Below are 12,261 nucleotides of genomic sequence, written 5' to 3'. Positions count from 1 at the left end.
GAGTTGCTGCTTGCCTTCCCTGATAGTAATGCCCAGAACTGCCGCTCAACACCCATCCCCGTGCGATATATAAACTCTTTTTTTTTTTTTCTCTCCCCCTGACTGAATTATGCTGGCATTTCTAGCAAAGGACAAACAGTTCGACTCGCCTGGTAAGATTTCATCCGGCGAATGGCCGCCTCTGCCTTCCAAAACGTGTCACCTTGTTTGGAGTATTCATTGCCACTTTAAATTATATTGCGAAATGTAAAGTAAATGGCAGTTGTTAAGGAGCAGAATCTGTTTTGCACAAGTGCATAACATTCAAGGGTCGGTTTGGTGCCCCCCCCCCATCATACTGCAGCTGTTACCTAGGCAGAAGAAGAATTTCTCCTAACCAGGAAGAATGAGCTACATAAATATCTGTGTTGTCTTAGGAAAGGATTGGCTGGCATATCCTTAAAGCGATGCTGTTTCATAACAGCATTCACATCAGATGCAGGAAATATTATCCTTTCTGCCCACTCAGTTTCAGCCCCTCAGTTTGCTGAAAGTGGGGGTTAAATTGTCACAGAGGATGGAAGAGGAAGGGGGGGGAGGGAGGGGTTTCGTCTCCACAATTATTCTGCCTCTTCCAGGAGAGGAGCTGAGCTGCTGCATGGATCCGGCTCCGGGGCTGCTTGCTAGGGGTTAGCTAGAGAGGCGCAGGTCAGGGGGAGCTCCATGGCCAAGTCCCAGCAAATGCCTTCACTTGTAGCTGCCCCCCCAGGCCGGGCAGCCCCGACGCCCCTGGCAGCACAGGCAGGTAGGGGGGCTTGGCAGGACACCCGGACCCTGCTTGGGGCGGCTGAAGCCGGCAGCACCGGGGGGCTGCGGGGCGCTGCCTCCTGATGCGCAGGGGTGGGGGCGTCCCTTGGAGAAAGGTACGGTATCCCGGGCCCGGGGGGGCTGCTCTCCGCGCCGGGCTGGGCAGGGCTGGGGCTGCTCACCCACACCTTGGAGCCGAGATCCCTGCCCTGCGCCCCCGCCAGCAGCACCTGGGGGGGTGCAGGGCAACGGGGGGGGCTATGTGCAAGGCAGGTTGAGTGTGTCTGTGCGCGTGCAAGGCAGCAGGGGGGCTGTATGTAAGGCTGAGGGGTTGCGTGAATGTGTGTGTGTGCAGGGCAGCAGGGAAGGGGCTCTGGTATGTAAGTGTGGGAGAGAGCTGTGTAGTGTGTGTGTGCAGGGCAGTGGGGGGGCTGCATGGAAGGGTGTGTGTGTGTGTGTGCAGGGCAGTTGCAGGGGCTGTGTGCAAGGGTGTGTGTGTGTGTGTGCAGGGCAGTGGGGGGGCTGTATGGAAGGGTGTTTGTGTGTGTATGTGCGTGTGCAGGGCAGTGGCAGGGGCTGTGTGCAAGGGTGTGTGTGTGTGTGTGCAGGGCAGTGGGGGGGCTGTATGGAAGGGTGTGTGTGTGTGTGTGTGTGTGTGTGTGTGTGCAGGGCAGTGGGGGGGCTGCATGGAAGGGTGTGTGTGTGTGTGTGTGTGTGTGTGTGCAGGGCAGTGGCAGGGGCTGTGTGCAAGGGTGTGTGTGTGCGTGTGTGTGTGTGTGTGTGCGCAGGGCAGTGGCTGTGTGCAAGGGTGGGACGTTGAGTGAGTGTGTGTGTGTGTGTGTGTGTGCAGGGCAGCAGGGAAGGGGCCCCGGTGTGTAATAGCGTGCGTGTCCGTCCGGGGCAGCGGGCGGGGGTGAGTGCGAGGCGTGCGTGTGCAAGGCAGTAGGGCTGGGGGGCTGTCGGAAGGGTGTGCGTGCGCGGGGCAGGGGGCCGGTGTGCCCCCGCGCGTGCACTGTGGGGAAACCTCGGCTCCCGCGTGCTGCCAGGGCTCCTCTCCGCCGGCGTGCGCGGGGGGCGCGTGTGCGCGCGCGCGCGCAGAGCGAGGGGAGGCCGCCAGCGCGCGTGCCCCCCGGCCGTGCGTGTGCGCGCGCGTGTGAGCGGGGCAGGCGGCCGGCCGGCGCTGCCGTCCCCCCCCCCCCCCCGGCGCGCGCGTGTGCCCGCGCGGGGGTGTGCGCGCGCGTGTGCCCGCAGCACGTCTGCCCGCCGCGAGGTAAGGGGCAGGTGCGCGGGGCAGCGCGGCCGGGCCGGGGGGGGGGCCGCGGGGCTGCGAGGAGGAGCCCGGGTTTGCACGGGGCGTGTTGCGGCAAAACGTTGCAGTAGTGTGTGTGCGTGTGCGAGTGCGCTCTGCCCCCTGCACCCCGCCCCCATATGTGCGTGTGTATGTGCGTGCCCTGCCCCCCACCCAGCGTGGGGGGGTCGGTGCCCCCCTCTCCCCTCCGCGCTGAAAGATGGCAGCTGGCTCGAGCCGGGGGCTCCTGCCAGCCACCTCCCTTGTCAGCGCGGGGACGGCTCCCACCCGGAAAGTTGCTCTGGGGTGCTGGCCGGGGGGCCGGGGGGCTGCGGGGCAGGGGCGGGTGGCTCCCGACTCGGGGGAGGGGGATCCGGGCAGCCACATTCCTCCATCCCTCGTCTCCAGGCTTCCCCGGGCAGCTCCTCGTGTGTCGCTCTCATCCTTTTGCAGCCGAGCGCTTAAAATAGGTAAAATCAGCCCAGCAACACTGCCGGCGCGGTGCACGGATCCAGCCCGCTCCCTGGCTAGGGGACGAGGTGGAGATGCGCATCGTGTTAAGGACGCTGCTCGTTCCCGATGTGCCTTCCCCCTCCGTCCTTTTTCCTTTTTTCTCTCCCGTGCTCTGCCTCGCGCGTACCTACATCGGGTCCGCTGGGGTGTTCAGCATCCTTTAAATGCACGGTGTGTTTGGCGTCCATGCGTGGCGCGGCGCTTATACGGACGGCGACACGACTAGGGAGATGCGGGAAAGCTGGAACCGACTTTGGTTATCCTACTTTGTTAGCGAGGCATGTTGGAGAGAGAGAGAGAGAGAGAGAGGAGGGTTTTTGCAGAGCCTCGCGTTTCGGCGCGTCTGCGTGTGCCTGCGTGGGTTTACATTCTGCGTTTGAGAGGATAGCTGCCTCGTATTTCTGGTCGGGTCGTTAAAAAAAAGCTTTCCCCGTGCTGCTTTCGGTTCAGTGTTTCTAGCTTATCTTGAATGCTCGTCAGGGACGGCAGCTCGGCGGAGTACAGCTTTTAACCCAAGCGGCTTTCTGGAACGATGACAACTGAAAAAAAAATATATTTTCTCTTCTCTTTCCTTCTTTCTTTAGATTCTCTCTCTTTGTTCAGGAGCGTAAGGTTGCTTGCTGAGCACAAGAAGATGTTTCTGTGGCTCTTTCTGCTTTTGTCGTCCCCAGCTGCTTCTACAAATGCAGATGCCGACACCTCCGTGGAAATTTGCAACGTGTGCTCCTGCGTTTCGGTCGAGAACGTGCTGTATGTCAACTGCGAGAAGGTCGCAGTCTACAGACCAAATCAGCTGAAACCCCCTTGGTCTAATTTTTACCACCTCAATTTTCAGAACAACCTGCTCATTATTCTGTATCCAAATACATTTCTTAATTTCACCCATGCAGTGTCCCTGCAACTGGGTAACAATAAATTGCAGAACATCGAGGGAGGAGCCTTCCTGGGTCTCAGCGCGCTAAAACAGTTGCACTTGAACAACAATGAATTAAAGATTCTCCGAGCCGACACTTTCCTTGGCATCGAGAACTTGGAGTATCTCCAAGCTGACTACAATTTAATCAAGTATATTGAACGGGGAGCCTTCAATAAGCTTCACAAGCTGAAAGTCCTCATCCTTAATGACAATCTGATTTCATTCCTCCCTGATAATATTTTTCGATTTGCTTCTTTAACCCATCTGGATATACGAGGGAATCGAATACAGAAGCTTCCCTACATTGGCGTTCTGGAGCACATTGGGCGAGTCGTCGAATTGCAGCTGGAAGATAACCCCTGGAATTGTACCTGTGATCTCTTGCCTTTGAAGGCATGGCTGGAGAACATGCCCTATAACATCTATATTGGGGAAGCTATCTGTGAAACTCCCAGCGATTTGTATGGAAGGCTTTTGAAAGAAACCAATAAGCAAGAGTTATGTTCCATGGGAACGGGGAGCGATTTTGACGTGCGCATCCTGCCTCCTTCCCAGCTGGAGCCTGGGTACAGCGCACCTAATGGCCACACGACGCAAACATCAATGCACCGATTAGTCACCAAGCCCCCGAAAACTACAAATCCTTCCAAGATCTCGGGAATTGTAGCCGGGAAAGCGCTTTCCAACCGCAATCTCAGTCAGATCATCTCTTATCAGACCAGGGTTCCTCCTCTGACTCCTTGCCCCGTCCCGTGTGTTTGCAAAACGCATCCTTCTGATTTGGGATTAAGCGTCAACTGCCAAGAAAGAAATATAGAATCGATGTCTGAACTGGCACCGAAACCTTTAAATGCCAAGAAACTGCATGTAAATGGCAACTACATTAAGGACGTGGACACCTCAGATTTCATTGAATTCGAAGGGCTGGATTTGCTACATTTAGGCAGCAATCGGATTTCAGCAATCAAAGGGGAGGTTTTCCGCAACCTTACAAATTTAAGGCGATTGTACCTTAATGGCAATCAAATTGAGCGGTTGAGTCCCGAAATATTTGCCGGCCTCCACAATTTGCAATATCTGTATTTGGAATACAATGTTATCAAAGAAATTTTGGCAGGCACCTTTGACTTAATGCCCAACTTGCAGTTACTCTACTTGAACAACAATCTGCTGAGAAGTCTGCCAGCGTACATTTTTGCTGGTGCTCCCCTTGCCAGACTGAATCTAAGGAACAATCATTTCATGTATTTACCTGTAAGTGGCGTTCTTGATCAGCTAAAATCTCTTACACAAATTGATCTGGAAGGTAATCCGTGGGACTGTACTTGTGATTTAGTTGCTTTAAAACTCTGGCTGGAAAAGCTCAATGAAGGAATTGTGGTGAAGGAATTAAAATGTGAAACGCCCGTTCAGTTTGCTAACATTGAACTGAAGTCGCTCAAAAACGAGATCTTGTGCCCTAAACTTTTAAACAAGCCGTCTGCGCTGTTCACGAGTCCTGCTCCTGCCCTCACTTTTACTACACCCCTGGCTCCAATTCGGAGCCCTCCCGGTGGCCCCGTTCCCTTATCCATCCTGATCTTAAGCATATTAGTCGTGCTCATTCTAACGGTCTTCGTTGCTTTTTGCCTCCTCGTCTTTGTGCTTCGGCGCAACAAAAAACCAACCGTAAAGCACGAAGGCATTGGGAACCAAGAGTGCAGTTCCATGCAACTGCAGCTAAGAAAGCACGACCACAAGTCGAACAAAAAGGATGGACTATGTGCAGAGGCCTTCATCCCTCAAACCATCGAGCAGATGAGCAAAAGTCACACCTGTGGCTTGAAAGACTCGGAAACAGGCTTCACGTTTGGTGATCCCCAAGGGCAAAAAGTCATTCTGAGAAACCTGAATGACAAGGAAAAGGATTTGTTGCATGTGGATACCAGGAAAAGACTTAGCACAATTGATGAGCTGGATGAGTTGTTCCCTGGGAGGGATTCCAATGTGTTTATTCAGAATTTCCTTGAGAGTAAAAAAGAGTACAACAGCATAGGAGTCAGTGGCTTTGAGATCCGCTACCCTGAGAAACAACAAGACAAAAAAACCAAGAAATCGCTAATAGGTGGTAATCATAGTAAAATTGTAGTAGAGCAAAGAAAGAGTGAATATTTTGAACTAAAAGCTAAACTTCAAGGTTCACCTGACTACCTACAAGTCCTTGAAGAACAAACGGCTTTGAATAAAATATAGGTCATGCAATCTTATTTCCTACAGAGGACATTTATTTAATGATGAAAGTGCCTTTTGTTGACTTTTAACTTCCAAATACAATATAATATTGGTAGGCATAGAGGCAGGTGTATCCAAGGGTGTCTGATTAACTGTAGCTGCATCTGGTTTGTCAAGTAGAGGAGAAAGTCCTTAATAGATTTTACTACATAAAGCTCGTGCCCTGTGGAATCCTGTAGGGATACTGCAAACTCTATTGCCAAAGGGATGCTTTATACACATATTACACTGAATTTAACCTCAAGAGGCATATATGTTTTGTACCTTAAATGCAAAACCTTCGTCTCCTTGTGATTTGTTAGAGCAAACACAAGAAAACTGGTACCAGAGTTTGTACCTCAGCTGGGTCCTTCATCTTGCACGTGGATTAAGGTGGTGGAACTGGAGCAATCCTTTGATTTGTGGTGTTGTAATGGCACTGTTTAAAGATTATCTGAAAAGTAAAAAGCATGCAAAGAGAGAACATTCGATAGTATGTGTAAATTGGTTACATTTATGGCCTGCATCTTGAAACCACTGGATTTATAATGTTAAATTGTGCAAATATTTGTTTAGAATATACCATGCATTACATACCTATGAAATAAATCTGACCACTTGAAGCATACCTGTCTATATATAAAATTAAAAAAAAAAAAGAAAGAAAAAAGTTCCAACTGACGTCAACAGCATTTGTGCGATTTGAAGAAAACATTCGACATTTATGCAGAATCTAATGTATGACTCAAATCCAATTAAGACTAGAGGTCCCTCTCAGTTACATGAAACACCTACAACCCCAAAAGGTTGTCCAAAATTTTCAAAGTGCTTACTGTGTGAGCGTAGCAGAAATTATTTTTGTAATATAATTCATATTTATGAAATACTTTGTATACTAAATAGGAAGATATGTACTCCTTATTATGTATTTAATATGCCTGACTTGTTTTCCTGATCACAGTGCATTAATCATTCAATATAAATTAAAACAGAACAATATACCAAACAGAAACTGGTGATGAAATGTATAGCGTTATCTGGAATTACGTGATCAGGTCTAATGATAATAATAAAAATCGTTCTGTACTATTCTTGTGAAATTAGCATATTATCTTATTTCAGATTTGTTACCAATGGTGCATTTTAAAATTGAGAGTCATTAGTTTTTTAGTATTGTGTCTCAGGCAATTATTTGCCATCAGTTGTCTTGCTTTTCAGGGTTCTACAGCTTAATCTAAATAGTTTTCACTACAAGTATTTACAGGAGTTAATGAGTAAGGGTAATACTTTACATGTATATGCATCGATTTTCCATTCTTCTCTATCTGGCGGCTGTCAGTCAGATAATCGGTCAGAACAGTAAACCATATGGCAATTGTGTTTCTTAAAGCCACGTTGTAAAATGAATGTAGTGATCTTGGTTCAGTCCAGAGTATTTTGTAGTCTGTATCTATAAAGAGTAAAAAAAGTTGCCTTTGTGGAAGTTGAATCCTGAATTGTTAAAAAGCAAACTGGTTAGGAGAATGGAAAATAGACCTTTTTTTATTTTACTGAGAGATGATAACTTCAGGTCCAAATGGGCATATTTTGGTAAAACATCATATAGAAAAACAATGTTACTAGACTGAGCCAGAGTCCAGTGAAGTCCACATGAATTTCTCCGTTGACTTCGATGAGCATTGCCTCAGGTCTGCCATCTAACTTGCCTCCATAACCCTTTTTCCCCTCCACCTTTTCTAATCAATGCATAAATCAATCAAGCTGTAATAGGAAATAAACATTAATGTTTTCCATGCATTTCAAGTGGCAGATATTACAGCAAGGCCCAATATCACCACTGTGGTTGAGGCTGTGTCAGCATTTTCCATGGTAAACCTCTAATTTCAGGGCTTTATAACACTGCTGTAAAATTTTGTTCTGGGATGGTATTTGGCATACAGCCTGGAGTAATTTTTTTAAAAGAAAGTTTTAAAACACTCAGTGCTTCTTTACTTAAAGAGAAAGCAAAAAAAGTCTTTCAGCATCCTTTGTTTATGCTCCTGTGATTTGAAATAGGTTTCTTTATTATTATAGTATTATTATTTTTCCCCTGATTAGGAATTTAAGATTTTTTTTTTTAAATAAGCAAATGGCCAGGTTGTTTATCTTTGAAAAAGCTGCTACTATCCATGCACAATAACTCATTTCATCCAAAATGTCATAGGGATTTTCAGTCCTGGTATAAAAGGTACCTAGCTGCCTGTTGACATGATACACTGTCTGGGGCTGTGAAGAAAGTGTTTTAGTTTATTGTGTCAAGAGCCTGTGGGTTAAGGCATCTTAAAGATGCACTGACATGATAGAACATAATGGCTCCATCAGCAATCTGAGGATAATGGGTCATTGCGACTCTGCCTCTGCTCAGTGCTACCCACCTTTGCGAATGTGTCAAGGTTCACTGGGATTTGTCAAGGCACAAGGCTTTTACTCACACTTCACTGCATCATGTTCTCTCTCAGACCCTTCAGCTGAAAAGACCCGTCACAACATTCATTTATTAAATATATACTTTAATGCTTTTTAAGTCACGTTAAGGTCAGATTTTTGTTGGTGACTTTGACCTGAGTTAAATGAATGGTTGCGAAGGGTGAATGCACCTTTGGATTGGGTTCAGGTTCCCCTCTTTTACAGGGGGTAACCTGTTCTCTGTATAAGGGAGGAAGTACTGTACCATCCTTATCTTTTAATTGTACTTTTAAACCCTGGGCTAGTGATGCATTTGAGCACATGCTTAACTCTAATCCCATGCAGTCCTGGTAATCATGAGCTTAAAGTTTAGCCACTGCTGCTACTTAAGTGACTTAGGCCCCTGCTACATGTTATACCTATGTCTATAGATTTCATAGATTTCATAGACATTTCATAGACATTAGAGCTGGAAGGGACCTCGGGAGATCATCGAGTCCAGCCCCCTGCCCAAAGGGCAGGAAGTCAGCTGGGGTCATAGGATCCCAGCAAGATAAGCATCCAATTTACTCTTGAAGGTGTTCAATGTAGGTGCTTGAACCACCTCCGCTGGCAGACTGTTCCAGACCTTGAGGGCTGTAGATAGATAGATACATAGATAGATATTACACAATCAGCTGGTTAATCATGCAATAAATTTAGACCGGCCACACATACAAAGAAATGATCATGCCATAAACATGTCTGCCCAGCTATGAAAAGAGTCAACCAGCTACAGAGTTAGTGCTTGAAAATACGTAATGACTGTATATCTGGTTTCTATCCAGCTTTAATTTGAATATGGGACAGGGCTTAATCGAAGGGTAGTTTTGTCATGGACTTCAACGAGAGCGAGCAGAAAGGCATTGTTGTGTATTATCTCGCTAGAGCCCAGTTGTAGAAACTTGTGCTGATGATCGCTTTCCTCCTCGGAGTTGTCCTGTGGACTGCATGGGGCTCGGTCTGATGAGCGGAGGCTCGCCGACATGAAAGGAGTTGCATATTCTGGACCTTACCGTGGGTTGCATACGGGGTGCAGTACCATGGCACAATGATGTGATTGAAAGAATGCGGAAGCGGGCAAAACACTGTATTTCTTTGATGCTGTTGGCTTGACACTATCCGTAACGTTAGTTTGTTTCCTGCAGTGTCACAGGACAGGGTATGTGTCTGGATAACAGCTGTAGTGAAATGTTCATTCAAATCAAATGCTGCTCTATCCTGGAAAGGCACTTATCCAGTGCTGCTAAACAGACCAGACCTATCTGCATTATACTGGAGTTGAGTGGGTGGCCATGCTGTTAAAATGGCTGTAAAGACACAAATGCAGCAGTGCAGCAGTGGAGATGTTAAAATAATGTGTTGTGTTCATTGTATTATAAACAGGTTTACATTATTTTTTTTTTATGGAGTCAATAAAATGTAATGATTTCTTTGAAAGAAAGAAAGAAAGAAAAAAAAACAACCTTTATGGTCAAAGTTTATCAAAAGGCAGCCATTATAATTCAGCAGCTCAAAACTATAAGTCAATTTTCATTTTATATTTAATTTTCCAGACTGATAGTAAATACATCAGAACGATAGTATAAAAGATCTATTTTTTTTTGTTTGTTGAAAAAAGCCATAAGTACAGTATATATTATAGAAGGCATGGCCTTGTGAATAACGTTAACAGATGTTTCAGAGTTAACAAAACACATCTACAAATTGATGGTGGTATATCTATAATATCTTTTGCATGATTTGTACATTGATACTGTATGAAATGAGCACAGTGGGATATTTTTTTTTGTTGCATCCAAAGAGTTGGGAAGGAAGTATAACAAGAATGTATTTATAATCACTCTATTTTGAAATAAAGTAAAAAAATGTATTGTTTTTACCCTGTTTTGATCATTACTATTTTTAGATTAGTTTATAATACAAAATAGTTACCCTATCCAGTACAATGTAAAACACAGAGAAAAATTGTTTTAATGACATTTGTTTGCTTTCAAGATCAAAATATTAGACAATTTATTTAAACATTTGTATGGAAATATTAATAAAATTGTTTCGTACAATCATATTTCTGAAACTAGACTCTGTTAAATGTCTGTAAGCTCTTTAAGAACCTTTTCCAAAGAGAGACAAAAACCAAACAGTAACCAAACCAAACGTTATTTTTGTATTTGTAGTTTTTGCGATGAATACTTTTGAATATTTATTCATGTTTATCCCACTGACCAATGTTTAGACAAAATCCGGCTTACTTTACTGGCTCAAATAGCCCCACAGAGGTCAGTGGGATTGCTTGTATTAGTAACATGAGCAGAATTTAGCCTTTAGTCAGCTTCTGATATCTTCAACACTGAGTGCTTAAAGAAACAGCCATGCAAAGCTGTTTTGATCCCCGTCCCTTCTCATTAATCAGCTTGCTTAAAAAAAAAACAAAATTGGAGAAGGAGAATGAATTCATCTTTGACTTCCTCCAAGCATCCATTTATATTCCTTTTCAAAATATCTTTGAACCATTTCTAGATGAAAGTCAGAAGATACTGCTAGGTAACTGAGCTTCCAAATGTAGATTTTTGTATTAAAAATGTTCATGAAGTAGGGGAAATCTTTACGGGAGGGAAGCAGACCTGGGACAGAATTCTGTCTAGATTAAACATTCCCCTGCTGCGTTGGATTTAACATGCAGCATGATGGTAACGTCTGAGAATCAGTGAGTGATTATGGACTAGATAATTGGGAAGAGATACCGATTTTTCCGTTGCTCAATGTCAATAGAATATGAACCAAAAGCGTCAGTCGTGAAAATAAAGGCCAACTCTGTGGGAGTTCCTTCAAAAGTCAGATCTTGCAGATTATGGTATAAAATACATGTTGAACATAATTCCAATGGTAATTATTGAAGTTGTTGAAAGTACTCTGGGTATAAACATTTGTTTTCCAAATACAGCAGATCATTATCTCGACAGAGTCCCTAAGTATGCCTTGCACTGTCTGTAATGTATTTTTAATGGCAAAGCTAATTTATTAAACTTGTACTTTGTAGTGACTGATGCCGTGTTAAAAAAATAAAAATATGAAGGTTAATTATCAGGGACAAATTCTTCTCGCAGGACCGCTGGTGTAAGTCTAGAGTAACTCCATTGATTATTGGCATTAAACCAATGGCGAACATGAGTGCGGAAACTGGCTTTGTAATGACTGGCATCGGTTCTTATAATGATGTTTTACACCACTCCCATTCAAGCTCGTGAAGAGTTTGGTTGTTGCTTTTGGTTGGAAAATGGCCAGTCCACATGCGTAAAGATTTTGCTTCTACTGCCATTGAAATCAGGGGCAAAAATAGCATGGAGAGGATTAGGGTTGAACCCAAAATGTCTTGCAGAACTGGCATTGTCTTGTAGTGAAAGTCATGCAATAATATGTGTGAACAAATACGTTAGCTTGTTGTTTTACCCTGTACTTGTTAGTATATACAGATTTGCCTTTTCTGTGGTTACATGTTTTCCAGAATTCTTACAGTAGGAATTTATATATGGAATATTATTTATATTTAACAACGCTGCCCAAAATTATTTTATTTGAGATAAGTGAAAAATGTTATCTTTAAAAAAAGCGGATAAAAGGGGCTATACAGTAAGGATCTTTATTACTATGTGTTATTAATTATCATTAATACTAATTATCTTGGTTTAGATAACAGCTGAAAACAGGACATTTTGAGTACTGTTATTTATAAAATATCAATCCTTATTCACTGACTGCCACTGTATCTTATTGATTTTTCAGTTACTTTGTATTAAGCTGTGCAGTAAGTTAACACTGAATATTTTTTTTAAAAAACACAAACATGTACTAGGCAAGGGGGGGGGAGTCTATTTTCTGTTGTTTGAGACTTGACTTCTGCCAAATGTGAGTAGTTCAAATATGTGCACACACATCAGGTCTCTGGCTTGTGTTAATCAACACTGGTGTACAGACAACAATTTATGCCATCTAGCATCTGGCCCTCTGGTCTCTGTCTAATCAC

The 12,261-nt window shown here is 44.6% G+C and overlaps 1 protein-coding gene across 4 annotated transcripts; it reads left to right on the top strand.

Annotated features, from left to right (window-relative positions):
* Nucleotides 1-620: 620 nt before the first annotated feature.
* On the top strand, nucleotides 621-6,853 carry SLITRK4 (SLIT and NTRK like family member 4). 4 transcript variants are annotated; one of them, XM_090060528.1, is made up of 2 exons: nucleotides 621-784; nucleotides 3,172-6,853. In XM_090060528.1, the coding sequence occupies exons 1-2, from the start codon at nucleotides 703-705 to the stop codon at nucleotides 5,733-5,735; spliced, it is 2,646 nt and encodes an 881-aa protein (XP_089916654.1). In that variant the 5' UTR covers nucleotides 621-702; the 3' UTR covers nucleotides 5,736-6,853. The 4 variants fall into 4 exon arrangements, with proteins under 4 accessions (XP_089916654.1, XP_089916655.1, XP_089916656.1 ...); XM_090060529.1 differs by having other exon boundaries at nucleotides 632-902; XM_090060530.1 differs by lacking the exon at nucleotides 621-784 and adding an exon at nucleotides 1,963-2,056.
* The last annotated feature ends 5,408 nt before the right edge of the window (nucleotides 6,854-12,261 follow it).

This window comes from Crocodylus siamensis, chromosome 8 (assembly GCF_052110815.1).
Source record: "Crocodylus siamensis isolate JL-2025a chromosome 8, ASM5211081v1, whole genome shotgun sequence".
NCBI classification, from domain to species: Eukaryota; Metazoa; Chordata; order Crocodylia; family Crocodylidae; genus Crocodylus; species Crocodylus siamensis.
The sequence above is the reverse complement of the archived record's forward strand: the minus strand, read 5'-3'. Positions and strand labels throughout refer to the sequence as shown.